The sequence below is a fragment of the Buteo buteo genome, chromosome 26 (genome assembly GCF_964188355.1).
Source record: "Buteo buteo chromosome 26, bButBut1.hap1.1, whole genome shotgun sequence".
NCBI classification, from domain to species: domain Eukaryota; kingdom Metazoa; phylum Chordata; class Aves; order Accipitriformes; family Accipitridae; genus Buteo; species Buteo buteo.
The window spans coordinates 10,615,099-10,637,551 of record NC_134196.1 but is presented as its reverse complement, the minus strand read 5'-3'; the positions used below and the strand labels follow the sequence as shown (position 1 = coordinate 10,637,551).

The 22,453-nt window shown below is 43.4% G+C and overlaps 1 protein-coding gene and 1 long non-coding RNA gene across 4 annotated transcripts in view; one reads left to right on the top strand and one right to left on the bottom strand.

The window, feature by feature from the left end:
- Positions 1 to 219: 219 nt before the first annotated feature.
- On the top strand, positions 220 to 22,212 carry LOC142044987 (uncharacterized). 3 transcript variants are annotated; one of them, XR_012654478.1, is made up of 6 exons: positions 220 to 355; positions 11,180 to 11,285; positions 11,402 to 11,509; positions 12,579 to 12,744; positions 13,397 to 13,476; positions 21,105 to 22,212. It is a non-coding gene; the product is annotated as an uncharacterized LOC142044987 (long non-coding RNA). The 3 variants fall into 3 exon arrangements; XR_012654476.1 differs by lacking the exon at positions 21,105 to 22,212 and adding an exon at positions 13,776 to 14,168; XR_012654477.1 differs by lacking the exons at positions 12,579 to 12,744; positions 13,397 to 13,476; positions 21,105 to 22,212 and adding an exon at positions 12,132 to 12,513.
- PPP1R12A (protein phosphatase 1 regulatory subunit 12A) overlaps positions 16,346 to 22,453 on the bottom strand; it is a 123,334-nt gene continuing 117,226 nt past the window's right edge. Inside the window, exon 25 of the mRNA XM_075058049.1 lies at positions 16,346 to 16,741. Coding sequence (XP_074914150.1) covers positions 16,655 to 16,741 — 87 coding nt within the window. The 3' untranslated portion in view covers positions 16,346 to 16,654. The remainder of the gene's footprint in view (positions 16,742 to 22,453) is intronic.

Below are 22,453 nucleotides of genomic sequence, written 5' to 3'. Positions count from 1 at the left end.
TCCCCCGACGCCCCGTCCCTCGCCCCCCGCGGCAGGACCGTGTGCCATCCCCCCCACACACCCACCCCCGCCGCCCGCTTGCCTGCCGAGGGGGGGGGAAACCGTATTCCCGCGCGGGGCGGAGCGGAGGCGGCCGGAGCTCACCTCCCGCCCGGCGGGGCCGCGGCTCGGGCGCTCCCCAGCGCCGGCGGCACCAGGTGAGCGGCACCGCCTCCCGCCGTCCCGGAAGGAGCGGAGCGGCCCCGAGGCTTCCCGAGCTTTCCCCCCCCTCCTTCCCTCCCTCCTCCTTTCCCCATCGCGGCGCGGACAGAGCCGAAGCCAGGGCGGAAACTGCCGAGATGGCCTCAACAATGGGGTAAGGGCGGGGAGGCCCCGCCCGGCCCGGCCCGGTGCCGTTGCGAGTCGCGACCTGAGCCCCGCCACCTGCCCCGGGGGGCAGCGCCGGTACGGGGTGGGGGGAAAGAACACGAACCCCGGCGCTCTCAAAGAGAGGGGGCGAGGGGCGCCGAGGCCGCCTGAGGAGAGGGGAGCGGGACGGACGCCGACAACCGCCGCCCGCCCGCCCCGCCTCAGGCCGCCCGCTCTCCCCGCCTCAGGCCGCGCTCCCGCCCGCCTCAGGCCGGGCTCCCGCTTCACCGGCAGCTTTAAGGGTCGGCGGGTGTGGGCTGCCGGAGCCCGGCCATGAGGGGCCGGAGGAGGCGGTCTGGGGTCTTTTCCTCACACACGTACACCCCGGCCCGCGGCCACAGCCGCCCCGCACCTGCCGGAGAGGCTGCGGTGAGGGGGGCGGAGGAGCCCGCCGTGCCCTGCCGCCATCCCCGGCGTGGGGCCGCCTCACCGCCGGGCAGGTGGCCGGGGGTCGGTTGTCAGCAGCGGTGAGGCGAGAAGGGGGGTGTAAAGCCCGGCTCGGTCAAGCCTTTGGCTTCGGGTGTCATTAAGGAAACGCCGGTTTGGCCTGAAGAAGGCGGTGAGCGCCGCGGCTGTCGCTCCGTCCTCTAATGAGGTGGACGGGAAGAGCCTGAAGTTAATTGCTCCGCCAGCATAATAACTTGCTCTCGTCTGCGGCTCTGGTGGGCAGACCGAATTTATTCAGTGGAGTTCACTCCCGCAGGCGGAAGGTTGGGAAGGAGCCTGTCTTTTCGAGGTGTTACAAGGATTCAAGGGGTTTCCGCCGGTCACGCTGCGAAGGCTTGAGAGATGTCTCGTTCGTAAATAATACAGCCTTCAGTGGGGAAACCGAGCTGGGTTAAATATTAGGAAAAAGGCACGTGCAGGGAACGTGGTGGGAGTACGCGGTACCCGCGAAACAGTCCATGGAGGTGATCAAATGGCTAAACCTGCACAGAAAACTCAGCTTTTTTGGTTTGGCTGAATTCGCTATGACTTAATAGCACCCTGAAAATTGATCGTGGTGCTTCTAGAAATCATGGCTTTCAATAGATTTGTGGCTCGCTTAAGCCTGCTTTTTTATAAGCGGTATGCTGAGGGAAGTGAAGGAGTGCATCAGTGCTGCCTTTCCAGCAGGCTCAGGACAAGATACAAGCTTGCGTCAGAGGCAGAGGAAATCCATATAGCCTGGGCTTATGTAGCTGGGAGCACGTTCTCACCTTTTCATCATCTTTTTTCTCTCTTTCAGATTCAGTCCTGAATGTGTCTGCCTGGTTAATAAAATTCATTAGGAGTTCAGAATATAAACTTTGCAAAAGTTTTTGGTTTCTTTTTACAGAAAAATAACCCTATAGATACTACAGATACAGATAAAACATCTAGCAAAATGGGGCCCCAAGTATCTGGCACTAGGCTCTCTGTGCCCTACAGTGTAAATTACAGGCTTAGTCCATGAAACCGCTTTCACTTTAGGTATTTCTCTACCCCACATTGGTATTTCTCTTCCACAGCAGTGGACACTGTCTCACCCTACCAAACTTCTCTGCCCTTCTGGTGATCATTCATTTCCTTGGACTTTTCACTTAACTCGTATCTGATTTCTGCTCTGGTTTGGGTTAAGGGGGTTTTTTTGGTGCGGCGGTTGGTTTTGAAAGGGTGTTTAAAGGTTTGTATGTATGAAAGTTAAGGTATCAGGACCCTCAGTGCAGGTAAAACCTCTTTTCCTTCAGGCTAAGGGAAAATTCCAAAACAAAACAGGCTAGTTGTTCTCTGTTGCACTGGAAAGCTGTAAATGGGCAGAAGAGTAGATGATGAAAACACAGTTCTGTACTAGCTCCACTCTTTAATACTCAGCAATACAAAATTAGTAAATTTGGTCATATCTATATTTGCAGATCAAGCGCTTAAAAGTTGACCTAACAAAAGTTTTGACTAAGCACTCTTCCGAAAAAAAAACCAAAAAACATTCTTACCTCAACTCTTATCTGTAGAGGTTTTAAGTTAGAAAATGACTTGGTTGTATTTTTAGAAAACACAATTTAGAAAAAGGATCCTTCGTATGAATTCTTGTCTTTCTTTCCTATTCTGTCATTTTTTTTCCTTTTATATGATGAAGAGCTTTTCTTGAGAGAATTGTGTAACTGTGACAATACCAGTATTTCGCCCCTCACTATTATGCCCCATGAGCAGCACATCTTGCAAAAAATGAGTAAAAAGAGTCAGATTAGAAAGTTGCCGCTTATAGTATGTTGTGTATATGGAGAAATATAGCAATGTATTTTAGTTCTTAGGATACCCTCAGTTTTCCATTACCCCAGGTCTCCCCAGCTGCTGCTTGGGCCCCTCTCTCTTAGCTAGCAAGGCTTAGACATGCTCGCCCCACTTCGTGTCTTATCTGTCCATCTTTCTTATGTGTAGGAGGTGCTGTTGCCGGGCTTTAGCTACATCTACCATTGCTGTTGGATTTTTTTTTTTTCTCTAATCTTCTCTAAAAAACATTGTGGGGTTTTTTTAGTGCCAAAAGGCTTTGTGTTCCTTACAGTCTGTTATATATTAACAGAAGTTATGTTGTGGTGAGTGAGGTTGGGTTTAAGTGCCCAATACAAAAACGCTGACTGTCAGATGTTTGCATCTCAATAAGGTTGTCTGTGCTGGAGAGCTTTCAGGGATAAAGTCCCAAATAGTTCAAGTATCACGCTGCATGTTTTCCTCTGCCACAATGGAGAACAGCTTAATAGCTTGCAAACGTTTTTAGAACAGCACTTTTCTCTTTTCTTACCAAAAAAATCTTCAGGATATTCTTAAGGCCTAGAAATACAATTCATTTTATTAACTACATTTTAAGCTGGCATAATGACAAGGGTCCCTAAGCCTTAAGATACTGGGTTTTATATATTCAGTATTATGGAATGAGACTCTCCCCTAGAGGTAAAATTACCGCCAGGTTGGGTAGGATGATCTTGATCATCTTTGCCAGGCAAAACTCAAACACTTCATTTTTCAATTTAGAATAAAACCCAGCATTTATTCTTAAAATCTTGAGGAAATGAAGTGCCTTTTGGGGTTGGGCACTTCAAAGTTCGTTCCTTTGTAAAGGGTTGCAAGCTGTTAAAGATTTTTGTGATTTCTTCTACAGATTCAACCAAATTATCCAACCTTACTAAGGTTCTGCGTACAAATTTATCTGAGAGTCTTTTTTGAAGTGGCAGTTTGCAAGGGCTGGAAAATAAAACAGCAAACACAGTAACATATTACTGGCTGAGGAAATTAAGGACAACATCCAAATTCCTGTTCAATGTCTGTTTGCTTGTTACCATCATGCTCTGAGCTTAGTGAACATTTGTTACAGCCACTGATGCCTGTATGCTCTCCACTGAAACACTCCTTCCCTCTCACCCTCTTCAGCATCTCTGGAAGCTCTCCCCAAAGCCACTCTTGAGATGACTGTATTTGCCTGCCTGTCTCTCAAATAAGTACACTCTTCCTTCTGCTCCAGACTTCACCCCACCTCTGCCTGCCTGTCTTCCCTGAACTACCATGAAACTCTGTCACTTAGCACACCTATGTACCGCTTCCCATATCTGATCCCCTTTGAAGTCCATTCAGTCAGCGTTCTTCACGTTTCTTCTCCCAATACAAACTTTTTCAGTCACATACTAGTTCTACCTGCTTTATCACTCATGCTTTTTTAAACTAAGTTTATTAAGTTTGCTCTGGTGCTGTCCCTTTAAATCTTCTCTCTCTGGGGCTTTAAATTCCACCTGCTGGATAATCCTCACACCCATTGCTGTACCCCAACTAACCTATCTACCTACTTAATTCGGCACTATCCTTCCATAAATGCTGTTGCTTAAAATTGCTATAACTCAGTGAAATCTTACTGCCATCTTTCATAGAAATATCTGTTCCTTTTTTTATCCATAAAATTTCAAAAACCTCTCTTTAAACCTTTCACATTTAATCTCTTACCATAACTTCCCTTTAACCTTCCTGTAAAATCCCTGCTTATGGCATTTCTAATGTCAAATCTCCCCCTAAAAGTAAAATAATCCTCAAACATAGTACCACTATCCCTCTTAACTCTTCCTTTTAACCTTTTCTTACTAATGCTTTCCAAGCCAATGCTGTGCTGTCCTGCAGCAGTAATTCTCTCCTCTTTCCAACCGCTCATGCTGCCTTAGCCCACATGCCTAGGATGAGACAAAACCTGGGGAAACATACTTTGCAAGTGTCTTCCTCCTTGCATCGTTTTGTTATCCCCAGTTATATCACTAACAGAACATTTAATATCTCTGTCAGAGATGGTCAAAAGAGTTTAAAAAATTAGGTGGTGCTCCATAGGCTTGACCATTGGCCTCCTTCCCATCACTTCAGAAGATTCCTTTGTAGGCGTGAGGCTGTGAAGGGTAACGTGAAGATGCTGGTAGTCTCATTTCTGGACAGTGAAGTGATTGCATATTTTCTCTCTAACCAACTTCCTTTGAGTATGTAGAGGGAGTTTTTATTTCTGTTTACATCTGTACTGTTTGCTTTTCAAATTCTCTCTTAATCTTTGGTTTATCTGTTCTTACCTACCAAATTCTGTTATCGCTTCGTCTTGGTTGTTTTTGCGTTGTTGTCTAAATGCAGATAAACTGCTATCCCTTGCAATTTAATACCACTTTCTGCTACTTCTGAGCTACACACACTATCTAAATCTGAGAGGCTTAGCCTATCATCATGGATTCTTATTTCCTCAACTTTTCTTCCAGAAATTAATTAAATTATTATTTTTTCCCCTCACTGGAGCTTGGTGTCGCAGCGCTAACCTTCTGGCAAGGTTTTCTTTTGTAAGGTTCTAACAATTAATTATGTTCTAGTCACTGTAGTCAGTGGTTTAACTGGATTATTTTCTTATGACTTGCGCCTGCAAACTCATACAAATCTGACAATCCTACTTTTACTGAAATACCAGTTTTATCCTATTTGCTGTGCTACTGAATGGGATGCTTAAAACTTTTTTTTCAAGTGCTAGGGCCTGATTTGAAATCTTGCATGTAAATACAACAGAGCGTTGTGAAATAGCTGGATTTATCAGGAGGTATTAGCATTCAAGATCAGTCCTAGAGTCCATCTTCTAGTTTGGTTTCTCTATGTGTTTTACGATTCTTGAACTCTGCTATCATTTCACCAAAAATAACTACCTAGTTTCTTTGAACTAGTTTGGTTTAGCAGACAAACTAGTATTGTTTCTTGCAGGAAAGTTGATTCATCTAGCTGATGGAGGAGTGCACTGTAAAAAGGCAAAAAATACAAACTTGCAGAAAGAAGTTTGCTTGATTTTTCAAGGATCTTCATCAGAGATTGCCATCTGTCTCCAGCTGGCAGATAAGAAAGACAGTGGGGGTGGGAAAGGATTCAGTATCTGTGTAGATGACTTCAAAGGCGTGATGAGAACGTTTTCTGCCACAATTCACAATCTCACTCTGTAAATTTGTCTGTTGCTTCTTCTCGTGTTCTGCACCATCTGAGGGCACAGATCGATGACTCGGCTTACCTCACTACTCCTTGCGATTTGTGATGAAGTTCAGTCAGCGTAGCTTTGAAACAGTTTATTGAGCAACCATGCTACCTCGTTTTCTATCCAAATAGGTAATCTCTAGGGCCAGATTTGAACAGTGAACCGGTTGAGTATGCCATAGAGCAACTTGTTGAGGAGTAGGGATGAAAAACAGAGGTGGAGTCAAAACATTACACAGTGAGGTATAAGAAGGTAGAGAAAAACTGATGCTGACCAGTCTCACAGCGCTTGCGAAAGAAGGCAGGAAAGGGTGGATGCTTTAAGGCAGGCTATAAATATGCCTGAGGACCAGTTTGCAAAAGGCATAGAAGCAAATCCCCTGATGGTGAATTAGTAGGGCCAGGATATGATCGCCATACAAAAGAAGCACTTGGAGGAGACAGTTTTCCATTATGGTCCCTACTTTTGTCTTCACTGTGAAGGAACCTAGGGAGCGTCTCACAGCAGAGCTCTTCATTATGGAGGATCCATCAAAATCAAAGTGTTGGAAAGAAACACAACAAACTGAGAAAGTGAAAAATAACATTGCCAAACTGAGTGGCAGTGACAAAGTAGCAGATGGAATTCAGTGTAGATAAATGTAAAGTGACTTATGTTGGGAAAAATTTTATAAGGTAAGATACCAGCTAGACATAATGGAGAAGCGCTGAGTCTGCAAAAAAAAAATGCTCCCACAGAATGCCCATGCTTCCTTGCAATAAGAATACCAGGGAGCGTAACGCAGAGGCATTGGATTTGGCCATATGCTGGTTTATTAGTCCAGCTCCACACTTGCTGTTTTGGGAATAAACTGCTTTCAAAATAGAGGTGCTCTGCTCTCTTTGCATTCCTTCACGAGAGAGAGCGAGCTCTTGTAGTCTTATGGACATAAGCTAGCCTTGGGTGTTTTCTGGGGCCTTTGTGTCACGTTGTCCTCTAGACTCCCGAGTTCTCGGGGATACTCTATGTGGGCAGCTGGGCTCCCACCATCTTAGCTAGTGGAGGAGCAGCCAGGTTACCAAGCTGTTGTGCCATCTTAAGGTACCGTCTGTCACCGTGGTAATGAAGAGCTGACTGTACCTATCCATGTGACAGAAATAATATCATAGGCTTAAGCTACTCTTATAAGATAACCTTAAGTTATCTGAATAACACCACCTTTGTCGCTTTTTATTATACGTTTCTAGCACCAAGGAGCCTATTCATTCTTCTTAAAGACAGCATCCTCTGACGATACGCCTGGACAACACTCTCAGTCATATGGTTTAGTTTTAGGTTGTCTGCGAGGAGCAGATGATCCTTATGGGTCCCTTACAACTTGAGATATTATATGACTCTATGACCTCTATACAGCTTTCATAATAAGTTTAAAACATTTTTAAACAGATTTTAGTCCACACCAAAGACAATTTGGTTCCTGTCTTTCTGTATCTCCAAATGTAAGCATGCAAATGAATAATTAGAAACCAAATCCAGTGGTTACCGGCTTACTATCAGTCTGTCTTGTTGGTACTGGTTACAATTCATAACCCTTCAGGGCTGTGGTGTTGTGGTGGGTTTTTTTAATTAACAGCCCTCTAGCTCTTAAAAAATTATTTGGATTTTTTTGAAGAACCAATACAAAGTCAGTGAAAATTAATTAGGTCTCTCGATTCTTACTGTGTACCTCTCGATTAAACTGTTAGACTGCATCCTTTTGATCTAACCTCACGCAGGTTACGAGCTGCGTGCAATAGAAAAGTGCAGCGGGCATAAAACTATGCCCAAAAGAATCAGAGCTAGGGCCGATGGATCTCCTCAGAGAGCTGACTAAGAAACTTGGCCTTCACTGAAATGCAGTAGATGATGCATGCAGAATTTAGTGTGATGGCTTTTTACAATGCTTTGTTTGAGCTATCCGTTCATTTGGCGATTATTTTTCCCCTGCACCACAGTATTTCTAGGGCCTACTGTGTTTCATATGACGGACTGTAATGAAGTTGCCTTGTAGAAGGAATCAGGCAGATATTTCAGGAATTTAGTACTGGTTATTAGTAGCAATCATCTGGAAGTGTCCAAAACAAACACAAACAGCAATCAATCAATGGCTGTGACATATCAGTGAGTGTAAGCAGAGGAGGGGGAAGCACTGGGAAGAGTTCAGAGTCCGTGTGTATGAAACCAGACAGACTACAAGGGGAGAGGATCGCTTAAAGAACAAAAAATAAAATGTACTTCCTATTTTTAAAATTATGTTGATATTTTATATTATGAAACTTATTTCATTGATACATGGCTGTGCTCTAAACATCTAGGATAAAAGCTTGGGACTGAATTTTTGAACAATTGGAACAAAATCTATGTGCTTATCTTGTAATGATTTTATATAAACAAGCGTGGACAATGTGTAAAAACAAATTCTGTGTTTTGCTCATAATATTCATTATTTGCTGTTTCAAGGTGAAAACTGCCAAGGTATTTGACAAGCTTTTAATACATATTAAAAAGATTGTTTAAGTTTAAAAGTTACTTGGAATAGGACAAGCTGCATACTTTGTCCAATGCTCGGTTTATGCTATTTATTACCAAATTAAGCATTAGGACCCAACAGGTATCCCCTTATGTGTTTGCTTTATTGTCGAACACTCAAAAAGGGATGAAAGGAAACTGATGAAGAAATAGTGAATGGCTGTTTGCCTGCAAACACCTCGATGGGTTGAAAACAAGGGAGGAAGTCTAAGACCTTCCACTGCTTTCACCCTGAAACTGTTTAGAGGTATGGAGGAGAAAAATAGGAGAGGAGCCTATGAAAAATAGTGCTGATTCCTGAGGAGGGGAATAACTGGATTAAGTGGGAACAGGTGACTGGTAGAGGGTGCTTAGTTTATGGTAAAACCATCCCCTTGGATTAGAGAGAGCCAAGAGTAGATGGGAACTAAATGGCTGGGTAGAGACATTCCTAGTGCGTGAAGATTAGATTATCAGTGAAAAAAAGATCCAGTGGTCAGGAAAAGATTAATGGGGTCTTTGAAACCATTAGGGATGTGTGCTTCTGAGGAGCTCGGGATAAGGCGGTGCGAGGAAAGGGGGAGCGGGAGGTGAGTAAAAGAGGAGGAGGGAGAGCATGGATGCTGGCGTTGCGGAGAGAGGAATTGTGGACAGTAGAGGAGTCGATAGAGGATACAACTGCAGAGCAGTTAGCTCAGGAAGAAGAGACCAGTGACTAGGTCTGAAGGGGGAGTGAAACAGGAGAGAGAAGCAGCAAATGAGTAGAAAATGCAAGAAGCAAGCAGAAGGATGGGCGGTGGTGTAAGGGGGCAGAAAGAGGCAGCAGGTACCAGCAGGACTGAATGAGAAGTGCTGGGAACTGACTGTCCAAGGAGGGTCTTGGTGATCTGGGTGGCACACAGGAGTGACTGGGAAGACTGACAGCTGAGGAGAAGACGGGGGAGAGCCTGTTCTCTCCAGCAGCTGTGGCATGTTGGTAAGCTTGTAGTGACTTGTCAGTAAAATATGAAGGGAGTTCTTGCACTCAGTGTCTGCATGTAGCAATTCTGAGTGCCGCTCCCCACTGGGGAAATTCGGAGCGCTCAAGGTCCCAGGGGAAGTGGCTCCTGGGGTCTTTTGGTTATTGTGGCTACCACCAGGGATGACATGGAACGTAATTAGACCTCAAAGCCCTCTGTTGCACAGAAAATAATTATATATGGTGGCTTGGAAATAGGGGCAGAACCCTATCCGTGCAGAGCAGAGGATAAAAGGTTGAGGAGGATGGAGAAGGATGCGAGTGCCCGTGGTGTGATGCGATGCACATGCTCGCAAGGCAATGAACAGGGAGGAGAAAGTGAAGGGGGCAGAGGGATAACTATGGGGACCTTGGAGTGAACAGACTGCTCTGGTTACAAAGCGAAGCAACACACTTACATCGTGATCATATTGAAAGGGGGTTGAGCAAGAAGGAGTTAACCAGTGTTCTGGCATTTCAGCCAAGTGCAGTGCTGCGATGTACTGCTGGCCTGACAGCTTTTGATAGGGAGGATTATTTTTTTGCAGTTCCTCTCTCTCGGCTGTAGCAGAGCCGTCCAGTGGTGCTCGGTGAGGGTCTACTCCTAGCCTGCAAGTCTCCTGACGCAGTTCGGGAGCGCTCACCGAGGGACCCGTTCCCCCAGAGCCACCAGCCAAGCCCTCCCTGGGCTGCAGTTTCTGCCCCAAGAGCTCTCCCTGCCACCCCCAGGGTCTCAAATCGTGATCTCCTTTGGGTAGAGAGAGACCAAAACCCACTCCTGCCCGCGTCCGGGCTGACTCGGCGCATCCCTCGTGTCCAATTCCTTGGAGGTTGCTTCGTCTGTCCCGTTAGGACGGGCTGGGCTCGGGGCAGAGGCAGAATTTCTGTAGTCGCCGTCGTTTGAGCCATTCCCTACGTACAGCTGGGGGGAGAAAGCTGCGGAAACCGGGCAGCCCTCCCGGGCGACCCCCGGCCGCTCCCGGAGCGGCGGCAGCCGGCCCGGCCGAGCCGAGCCGCCCCGGGGACCGAAGCCGCCTGGTGCCACCTCCCGGCCCGGGGCTCCTCCGCCGGCTGTCTGGCTGTCCTCGGCTGGCTGTCCTCGGCTCCCGGCCGAAACGGGGCGAGGAACGCGGGCACTCAGTCCCACAGGGGCTTGAGACCTGCTCGCCTCCCCCCCGCCAGCCCTTATAACTTCGGAGTTGCTCCTTTTCTTTATGCCGGGGACTGAAGGAGGATGAGGAAAGCTCGCCTGTTTTCCTAAAGCACTGGCATTCTATACCGCAGGACTTACCAGGCAATTTACTTCATGCAGCACCGATAGCCCTGAACTAAGCAGGAGGGGTGAGCTGAGTGAGATTCGTTGCTTTTCATACAGGTAGAACTAGAGGGGTGAGCTGGTAACGGTCGGGGAATCGTCCCCGTGGTATCAGCAGTTGATGTAAACGCGGATTTTTAAACTCACTTTTTCATTAAATCTTTCTGGGCAGTGACTAGACTGCGTCGCTAGATGTGTATTTTGTGTAAATTTTGTGTAAACGTGTATTTCATGCCAGCTGACGTGATGAAGCCATGCTGCTTTCTTTGGAAGACTTGGGGTGCAGGTCCGGGTAACCTCTCAGAGAGCAGCAGCTTTATTTTAGTTAGCTGTAACCTAGCAGCTCCCTCAGATCAGGCCTGTCCTTTTTTGAGGTAGGGACATATCGTTAAAACAGGGGCACATAACTTAGACACAAATGAGGGCAGCAGGGCTATTTTCTGTTTTCTTTCAGGGGGAGATGAAGGGCACAGGGATGCGCAGCAGGCAGAGGGGACGCACAGGACAGTGGGATGTGCAGCAGCTTCTCCCTGCACTGGTTTGGAGAGGAGTTCAGCCCGGTGAGTCTCTGCTCAAAGGACCCTGTAGTAGAACAGGTGGAACGCAGAAAGACCATACCAAGGAAATAAATAGGTTCTTCTCACACACCCCCCACGTTTTGTTTTTTTTTCTCCAGCAAATAAAACAAAGGGAAAAGACCACACTGGAAGATGAATTGTGCTGTCTTGGCTAACTACTTCTCCTAAGCTTTAATAGGTTCCCAAAACAGACATGTAGAACCCAGGTAAGAAGGGTGAAATAATTAAGAGTTGGAATGTGGGGCTTTTGTCTCTGCTGTAATTATCTGTGGGCCAGATCAGAAACGTTAGACATCCAACAGGTGATGATGTTTTTAGAGGAAAAGCGAACAGTTCCTCCTTTCTCTAAAGGCTACATACTTTTCCTATCTAATCAGTAATACAAAATGGGGAGGTGCTGACACAAGCAAGAATAGCCGATGACTTCATCAGTGTGGCAGCAGCTCTCCCTTTAAAGTGTGAGCAATTCGTTGTGGGTTTGGGAGGTTTTTTCTTTTTTTTTTTAAAGTCTCTTTTATGCAGGAACCTGCAGTCACCTTTAGGACTGTTCTAGTCTTACTTCAAATCTCTGCTGAGACAGAGAACAAGACTACTTACTTGCTGTTCCTCTCTAACAAACCCTAACTGCTGCTCTTGCAATCAAAACAAATGTAAAGCAACTAATTCTAGTCACCAGCATTTTTTACCCTTGTTATTAGTGGCTTTGACCTAAGAACTCGAGGAAGCTGCATCACCATAGCTAAGTGTTAACATTGTGTACGTAACCATGAACTAACTGTGAGAACTTCTGAAAAACTTCACCAAATACTTTCTTCTGTCCCCCAACAGACAGAGTGGCTATTCCTGCATGGGGAAAAAGATGTGTAGTTTCACAGAGGTGCCCAGCAGAGCTGCAACAAAACTATTCTAAGATTTGAAGCAGGTGGGAAAGCAACACTCTACAATGCAGTTACAATTGCTTCTCCACCCTCTAAAAATAGGCTCCACAAAAAATTCTGTCATGTTTGTATGGCTATGGAGTTTTTCTTTTTTAAACCATACGTTACGTAGTGAGCTCGTGTTGTGTTTTGCTGTGGCAGTCCTTCAGATTGTAGCTGGAAATTAAATTTTATCTATAAAACGTATTAACCTCTCAGTTACACAAAGAGTCAAAAATTGTCTACTGCCCACACTGCATCACATCAAGCTAGAGAAGCTGAAGCTACCACTAAAAGAGGAAGAGTGACTTCCAGTGTAACTAAGAACGTGGCTGCCCATACCTTCTATCCTGGACAGGCTCGAGGCCACCGCTACCACCCTCGCCCTGGGACCCGCGGCTGCCCCGCATCGCAGCGTGGCAGACTTGGCCACCTCCATTGACGTTTCTGCCACAAGACCAGAAGGAACACGACAGAAACAAAGGGGGTGTGTGCCTTTCCGGAGGAGCTGGTGTGCTACACAGGTGGGTAAGACCTCAAGAGGCCCATAAAGGAACTGTGAAGTGCCAGCTGTGGAGAGTCAAGCCACTTCCAGGATCACCCAGATGAAGTTCGAGTCAGTGTAATAATTCTCTTCATAATCACTTCATTTAAAAAGAAATTAATACCTCCTCTTAGCAGTATTACAAGCCAGCAGCAAGGCATAATTCAGTGTTGGTAGCTTTGGACAATTTTTTCTCCCTGAACAGCAGTTCGGATGTGATAGGGCCCTGAACTCTGACTTTGGAACAGTTTTGTTCTGGTGTGTCCCCTGCCTTTCTCCACGTGAACTGTTAATTTTCTGACATGGTGTTGCCTTTCCACATCCGGCATCATGGCATACTTCCTCCTCACCACCTGCTTTTCTTTGTGTAGATTTCCTGCCTACCGACATGCGGATGTTTTTGGCATTATGTGGTGTCCTCACTCTTGGCTATAGACCTCATGGTTAAGTCAGCTGGCAGGGGCAGGAGCCATCTCTTATAGAGCCCATTTCTGTATGGTAAAGGTGAAGGAAATGATTAAAATTTCTCCCTTGACACACATCTCCTAAAGCAGGTATCTTCAGCTACCCAAAAGCATGCTTTTTTTCTCTTCTATAAGATGATGCGTAAATAGTTCCTCTTTCTTTTTTAGAAATGAGGACATTTCTTCTATGACAAGACATTTGCTCTTATAAGACCACCAAATGGACAGTGGTCAGGAATACTGAACAGGTAAGATTAACACCCATTGGTTTAATGTTCATCTGAGCACAAACCAAAGTTTAGTATGGAAGGTACTTCTGAAGGAGGGTATACCGAGGGTCACGTTCTGTACTTGGCGCTGAGCAAACAAAGGCACCAACCTACACAATATGAATTATACCTGCTCTTCTTGGAATCTGGCAAGGAAATAGCAAAAATCTGAAAGCGGTGTGCGGTAGGAACTAGGGAGGTCCAAAGGGAATTGTTTACAATGAGGGAGACAAGGTGGGCAAAAAATGAAGTTCCAGCTCCCGAGTCTTTTCTTCTAGGTAACTGCTACCGTTCAGAGCCGCTAAGGTGAGGCAGTCCTCGCGCGGCCGCGCTGCCTCCACCCTCCCTGTGCTCTGCTGCTCCGGCTGCTTCCCCAGCTGCCGTCACTCCTGCCCAGGTTACGGCTTCCTTCACGGCTGGGGCTGGGCATGCCCTTCACCTCTTAACTCGCCAGCACCAGCTCTTCCGTGCCTCCACGTGTATTTGATGTTAATTCCGGGACATAGAGATCCCTTTCTGCATGGTGACAACTCCCCTGAAAACCTAAGCTGCTGTTCTGAATTACCACTTAAGCCATTAGTCACTTAAGGAAGCTTACCAGAGCCAGCAGCCAGCAATAACACATTTCTTGTATGCAAACTGTCTCCTAAATAATAAAAGAGTCTCCTCCACTGCCCATTTTCTCTCTGTGGTAGCTGGATTTTCTGGGGATGCGTTTGATCTGCAATACGATCAGTACAATAAGTCGGTGACACGAGTTTAGCAATTGCTTTGTGAGACTCGGCTAACATCACGTAAAAAATGGTTCTCAGATTCTGCACACAGACAGGTTTATGTAAAATGTATAAACATTTGTCCAAGTTGTTACAGATTGCATAAATATGGCATTTTTACTGTTGCATTTACAGATGTGCATGTACAATGATGTGCAAATAATCACAATTTGATTACAATCTTTTAAAGGTACTTGAACCTTGCATCCAAGTAACGCCATGAATGAAAAATGCCCACCAAAGAATTTAAATAGCAAACTTATAACATGGTTTAAATTCATAACAAATTTCAACGTCTTCTCAGTAAAACTTTCACACATTTAAAATAGTTTGTATTCATTTTATTTGTATATGTCAAAATACAATTTTTTTTTCCAAAATAGTGGGTTTTGCAACTAGTTTCATGCAGATACAAGGTCTGCTCAGTACTACCAATAAAATCAATATAGCACAGTAGCCATTCATTTTTTAGATATAAAGAATAAATAACCTAAATATAAAACACTAAAATATTAGAAACACGTATTTATTCATTCACAGGCACCCAAACTTTACCAAATATAATCCAGAATATGCCTAACTGTCTTGTAACAGAACTCAATGCGTTGCAGCCATTCAATTCTGTATTTTATGTTAGCGTAAGACAATGGAAGTCCCTATGGTTCAGACCCACCTCTCATACAGATCAATTACAATAAGATATCTCATACTATCCGTGTACCTTTAAAATCAAGAATCCTGAGCGTGGTAGTAAGAGCATAACCTTACATCTTCAAAAAACCAATCAACAGAGAGAGGACATCATGTCTTCCTTACCAAAACATACCCCACCCCCGTAAAACTAACCCCCACCCCCCAAGTAGGCAGTAGAACACAATGACCTTTTTAAATGAAGGGGTACAAATTCACATTTAATATAGTATACAATATATCAATAATACAATAGCTACTACAAGCTTTACAATGTACAATTTGTTTTAATGGCTGATCCGTTCAGTGGTTTTAGGCAATAAACTATGTGCCAATAGGATGTCGTATTTTGAATGGTTTAGTGAAAATATAAAAGCTGTTTCTAACAAAAGCGATCTTCACTTAAGTACTTTTTTTGTTTTTAAAGGCCACTGAAATGTATAAAATGGTCTGACATGATGGTGTTATCAAATTGGATGCCTTCTCACATGGCAACAACAGTGCATATAAACATTAATGTGAGTGTAATGGGTTATGTTTTTCAAATGATTTAGTACATTACTTTGGCTAGCACAACAGTTTTGGACAGCACTCAGATAAATACAGGTATGTGAAATGTAGTGAAGCAGTTATATTTATGCAACTTTTTATTATGGTGAACACTATCAAATGAAAAAAAATGGGAGGAAAAGATAATAAAGTATTTTATATAGTTTAGACCTTTTGTAAAGATAGGGCTCCATACAATGTACAATGTCTAAATTCTTTATACCATAAAAATTAATGAACTTTGTTAAACACACTATTCTGGAGTAGCCTAATTTGCATTAACAGACATTTGCAATAGGGAAATATATTCAAGCATGCCACGTGGTGGTCTGAAAAATCAAACCAGTACACATTTATATATACAGCATCACTCAGTACCTGCTCAAATGAATGTGACGATTACAGGATCTAACATCTTTCACTACAAACTTCTTTTTTTTTTTTTTAAAGTGACCAATAAAGGCAGAAAACAGGACTCTTAAAATATTTCTAGTTTCAACTGACTTTTAAAGCATTTTGTATAGGAAATAAATGCATATTGCACAAACAGTGAAAGCAAATGTTCCACCAAACATCTCTGTTCCAGGTGGTTGGACAATACAACTCTAGGTAGCTACACAAATATGTAATTTAAAAGGGTGTGTGGTCTCTGCAAATGGTAAAGCTGTGAAAACACTGTACAAGAAAATCTGGTACATGAATAATTAGAAGGGAAAAAAAAATTCCAAACTTAAGATTTAAAGAAAAACTGAGTATAGAAAAAACTGGGAATTGTGGCACAACAAAAACATCATTGAGTAACTGTCTTCTGTGAGAGCTGAAAGCTTTTGTTGATGTAAAAGTGTTTATGTACAACTAAGGCTTACTGGTTAAATATCTGAGGCGTATCTGGCCTTGAACACTTTCCTTATTATGCTGTAGCTGTAAACAAGATTTCTCAGTCATTTTATCTTCTCAGCAGCTGCATTTTAACAGAAACAATGATCTTGATACAAAAAAACACACAGGTAAGAGGGCGTTTGGCAGGATATCTGAAAATGACAGTCTCCAAGGGATCTTCCCACACTTCCAGTGACTGCCATACTATGGTCCACTGGAGTTACTAGTGATGTGCAATACCGTTATTTGCTGCTGTAGTAAACCCTTTATTTGGAAAGTTTGCTTATAACTCTGATCAAGGCCCCATTTTCATCTTTTAGCCTCTGGTTGTCTGCCTTCAGGTCTGGTAGCATCTATGAAAAATGAAACATGATGGTTATTTGCTATTACACCCCAAGTAAAAGCAGCAAGACTAAACAAGCACTGGGGAGAAAAATCTTTATTCAGCTTAAGCATCTTGGCAGTTCTCCCCCTTCATATCAGCAGTTCAGAAAAATCTCACCTTTTAGCACGATACAGTTAAGAGTTATAGATTAGGAGTTTTCACTTGCTTGGACTAGACGCACTAAAACTCAGTGGTGCAGATGACAAGCCTCTAACAAAAGCATTTATAGTAGCGTAAGGAAAGTAATTAAATGCTTCAAATTTCAGTGCAAAACAAAAAAATGTTAATTACCAACAATTTAAAGAGGCTTGCCCATACTGCACTTGCACACTTTCAGAAAAACATGCTGTGGCTAAGCATATCTACCACTGTGCTCTTGGATGATTTCAATCTGATCAGATACAGTGTGATTCAGCTCGTTAGCTCATAGCATTAATCTTCCAACCACTTCCAAACTCATGTTGAAGCACACATCCTATAATTTGCGATCATATCCCTGAATAGCAGAGTTCACACAAGATCAGATCATCGAAAGTGATCACTGAAACACCAGGCTGCATACTCAGGCACACAAGTTAGGAGTTGGCAAGTTAAGTTGCCACAGGAGACGGGTGACACGCAAGCACAAAAGCTGGAAGGCAGAAGCCAAGTGAGGTGAGAGTTGGACAGGATCAGACAGGAAAGGAGGACAAGTCAGTGCACAGAGGTTCCTCCTGGGAGAATTTAACGTGTCAGAGAAACCAGAAGTAATCTCGGCAGTTCTCCGTATCTACATTCACACACTGATAGCAAACCAACTATAATACTCGTGGCTAAATTACGTGTATGGTTTCCAGCAGCAGGTTCACACAGGAGGTAACAGCCTATTCCTGCACAGCGGTTATTCAGTAACCTCCAGTACAAGTGCATGCAAGAGGTCTAAGTCCAGCTAGCGACCTATGTAACAACTGCTACACAATTTTTCATGATGAAATTTCCTTGCCGCTAGTTTTGTTTTCATTTTATTCAGCCAAAATCACACTTTCAAACCGATTATATTCAGAACATTATTAGGGAACAGGAAGAACCAAAAAGTTTAAAAATGCAGGGTTAATTAACTGTGCATTACACCAGAGGCTTCATTTACACATCTCTTCTGAAGGATTCCTGTCCACACTCAGTTCACCAAACAGCAGACACTCTCACAGAGCGAAACACCATGGTGCACTGAGGATGACTGAGGTTATAGGATCTCTAGTTCATTTACCTGCAAATTCCAAAATATGTGAAAGGAAGACACCAGGAGATCATAAGAGGAAAAAAGGTGATCTCTACAATTAGAGTAAGTAAAAATCATTCTGCTAACCTGGATTCCAGCTCTGCTCCATGGTGGAGCTTAGGGCAAGCCACCTAAACTGAGCTCTTCACAGAGTCAGAGGGAAGCTTCCATTATAGTCAAGTGAGAGCTGTGCTCTGAACAAAAAGTGCTGTAAAATGCTGATTACTTTCAAAAACTGTGTCGAGGTGTTTGAAATTGGGCAACACAAGTAATCATTTGGCAATTTTCAAGTATTACCTGTATTAAGTTTTCTAGGCTGTAAAATAAGCTGCTGTTGTCTGAGACAGACGTGCTAGGGGTCATATCCAGATAACAGGCACGTGTATCGTGCATTTGTGTATGCACCTGTAATACTAGGATAAACCTGGGGTTGTTCTATGACATGTATCTGCAAACAATGAAACAGCCATTTGTTCAGGCAAAGCAACGAAAACCTTTCCTTCCTCCTTTTCATTCGGTTACGGACTTCATACCGAAGATCCTGGGTGAAACCACAACAGCCTTCATCTAGCTGTGCAAGGAGGCAAGGGAGTCTGGGTTTGTTCTGGTAAACGGGTATCTCGACAAGTGTTGTCGCGTACGCTACCCAATGAAACCGCGAAGTGGTTCCAGGAATGTCACAGTCCTCTTTCAACTTACTGCCTAGGGAGATGGAGCCCATCACGCTTAATTACATACAGGCAGACCCACAGAGTGGTGTGTTTTCTGGTGAACTGTTTTAACAAAAAAGCTGCGGTTCAAATTTAGAGCTTTAACATAATCATTACCATTATATGTCTGCAAATCTTTGTTAGATAGATTTTAATCCTGATTAAACTAATAAGTAGAATAGGTATTAAGGAAATATTTTCTCTTTTATTGTGAGTCTGCTAAAGAATAGGGGAAGACTGGTGGGAGACAAAAGCAGTTATGAGTAATAGGAGATTGATCAGGAAGGATAAGCTCAAGTAACCTAAAATACTTGTGCTTCTCATCTATACTAATCCCCACATACTTTAAACCTAGCCAAAGACATTTATACAATTTTCTCGGAGCAGTGCATTCCTATGGTACTCAAACTTCTCATGAGGTGACACCACACACCTTTAATATGCAGAGGCAGGGAAAAACCGCTTTGCAGTAAATTCAGTAAAATTACAGTTACATACTGTACTTAAAACTTTGAATTCCAACTTGCTTCTCACTAAAACAGCAAAGTATCTTCCTGTGATGAGATTCCTGAGTAAGATTACAAATGCACTATTTTGCCTATCTGTATTATATGACTAGCTAGTAACTTTGCAGTGCTGTCACTGAGCAAATAATTATTCAGTAATCACCTGACATATGTGGAGCCAACTCAGATCTGTACAGTAATAATAATGTCTGTGTTTGCTGGAGGATTTAGCAGGTTTTAGATACGAAACAGCTTTGTAAATTAAGATTACAAAAAGCTCATGAACAGTTAAGGTACCTGTTCAGATGAATCAGGCCATGGTTAAGCTACCATCACAATGTCAAGCCTCCCTGCTGTGTTTTTATTGCTTTTATTTTGCTAACCAGGCTCCTCAAGCTCTACAATGATCTGCCATTGAAAACTCCTCCTACAAAAAGGAATACTGAATAGTTTTCTGTGGGTTAACACCCTGAACTGGCTTACCATGGTTAAAGGAATGCCAGTGCTAGCAAAAAAAGATGGTATGGATGTGCGGCTGTGGATGGCAGTCATTAGATTAGCTCAGCTGCGCTGAAAAACCACATTGCTAGCTGAAGCTGATGTGAAACGGACTGCCCTAAAGGGACAGCTCTCCCTCCTCACGCAGCAGTACGCGCCTGCTGCTGTCTGCGTGTTAGTTTAGTGATTCAACAACGCTGGGGTGAGATGGATCAAGTAATATAACGAACAAAGGGATTTGCTTCCAGCCAGGTCAGTGAGCTGACTTGACTCACTCAGCAAGGGTTAAGACAAGGGAACATTAAGGAATGCAGGGCCTGGACCAGGAAAAACCTCTCTACCCATGTCCTATTGTTAGGCCAGCGCCAGGAAGACACGAAGCCAAAGGATAAACCTTCCTCTTTATTCCATGCCTCTTAGTGGGGAAAACCTGAGACTGGACTCTGAGCAGGATGAAAAAATGTACACTCATCGCCTTGCTTCTAAAGTGGGAAGGGGAGTAGGCGAGGGAAAGCAGTTTAGCAAGAGTCACTGTGCAGAAGGAATTTTTTTTTTTTCAACCTACACATCTTAAAAGCTCACTGAAACCTCCATCCTATGCAGTTGTTATGTAAGAGGAAGAAAGGCATATAGATGTGGTGTGGCATGAAACCACATTTTCTTCCTCATAGAAGTTTTGAGCCTTCAGTGGGTTTCTGAAACAGCCGTGCAATAACACCAAGGACAACAAACTGGCATTTTTTTTCCAAGATGAAACTCAAAACAGCCCGTACCTTTAACAGAAAGGGACTGAACCAGATGGCCGAGTAAGTATGACCCAATCTGACACACTAGGCAGGGGTTTTTGTGTCTGTGTTTGCACAGCCCATGCATTATAGGATTCTGGTCCACGCCTGGAATGCCTGCGTATGTAGCAATATATATCAATAACCGTAACTTAGCGCTAAAACTGGGTATTTTAAGCTGTGTAGATAAAAATAAGGGTTGGCCAAAACCACATGCATGGGAAGTTAATATGTGAAAATACTAATCGACTTGAAATTCCAACAGATTTCTGAAAGAAAAGACTTTGGTCCCCTCTAAACACTAAAACACACAAATGTAAGAAATAAAGTTGCTAATGCAACTGTTCAGGAATGCACAGTACTGAAATCAGTTCTCAAACATTCTTTAGTTGAGACTAGATTTGTATCAGTTCTATGCACTTCAATTATACCGCTGTAAGAAAGCTCAATTCCTAATTTCAATTTGTTAGAAAACTAGAAGCAAATCTGTTTGAGCATTTACTGAAACATCAAAACAAGGGAGTGACTCCAGTGTATCCTAACGCGAACTCAAATCCTTTCAATTGTTGCCCAGGTTTTAACACGTCAAAGGTCTCCTGGATCACTGCCAATTTATCTTCAAGTAAGCAAGGACAAACTTCAGTGCTAGTAAGGACAATACCATACCATACCGACACATCTGTGACACCTCTGGTTGGTACACCGGACACCATGCTTTAGCCACACTTCCATAACCGAGCAGCGGTAAGTCAGTTTCTGACACACAAGTGTTAATAGTAAAATTCTACCCAAGCACAAACTGAATGTCAACACCTGCCTGGCTACACAAAGGAGAAGGAAGAAATTACAAGTCCACAGAGCGCAGTTGCCTACAGGACCCTGACAGCTTGGCAACCACTCGGGTCAAGGCCCTATTCTCAGTCACCAGTCGCTCATTTATGTGTCTCAAAGATTGAATCTGCTTTATTTGTTGCAGGTTCTGCAGGAATCAAAGAAATAGGAGTGAAAAGGAGAAAAAAAACCACACATGTATATTATGTTGATAAGAACTAGAGATGAGCAAAATTGAAAGAAAACTTAGAAGAGACAGTCCTGTTTAAAGTAGATAAGTCGCTGTGAAAGGAAAGTATCAAAGAGTGGCACATTCTTGAAAAGCAATCTAAGAACCAGCAGTGATTAGTCACAGCTTTCCAAAACAGTTCAGGATACATTAACAATGAGAGCTATTCCTGGAATTCTTTACTTAACATCCTAATTGCACAAACTAAATCTCCTATTCAAAAGTCTGTAAATAATGACACATTTAACATATAATTTTACAGGGCAGTGTAACAAATGCTAGGAAGATTATTTAATCTTTCATTTAAAACCTTCACATACTGCTTATTGAAAGTAAGCTTTTGAAAAAAGGCATTATATTTGCATTCTCTGTTTTTCTTGGAAGACCAACCTTCCCTGACAGGAATTTACAGGTTATGATAGAAGCTCACATCCTGTCTTCCACTCTTAGACAGAATTATTTTCCTATACCATAGTTTGCTTTCTACATATTTCACTTCTAAAGACCCCTCAAGGAACCACAGACATTGTGTCCCCCCTTACAGCAAACTATCTTGGTCTGAATCCAAGGGAGCTGGTGGCATCGTGGTTGCCTTCTGCCTACATCTGCCTGTCAGCTTCAATTATTTCAACAAAACTTTGTGCATGTATTTTAATGGAATGTATCTGGAAGTTAATGCCATTTCCAAGCACCAGAGGGAGCTCAAAAATGAGCTTGAAAGGAAAGTTTTTATTAACCAATGACAAATATCAAATGTCAAAACAGTGGTATTTCTTTAAAATTTTGGAGTGCAAAAATGTTTTCTATTTCATCATGTTCCACTAGTTTTCTAGTCATACTTTAATTCTATCAGTTTGGTTTGC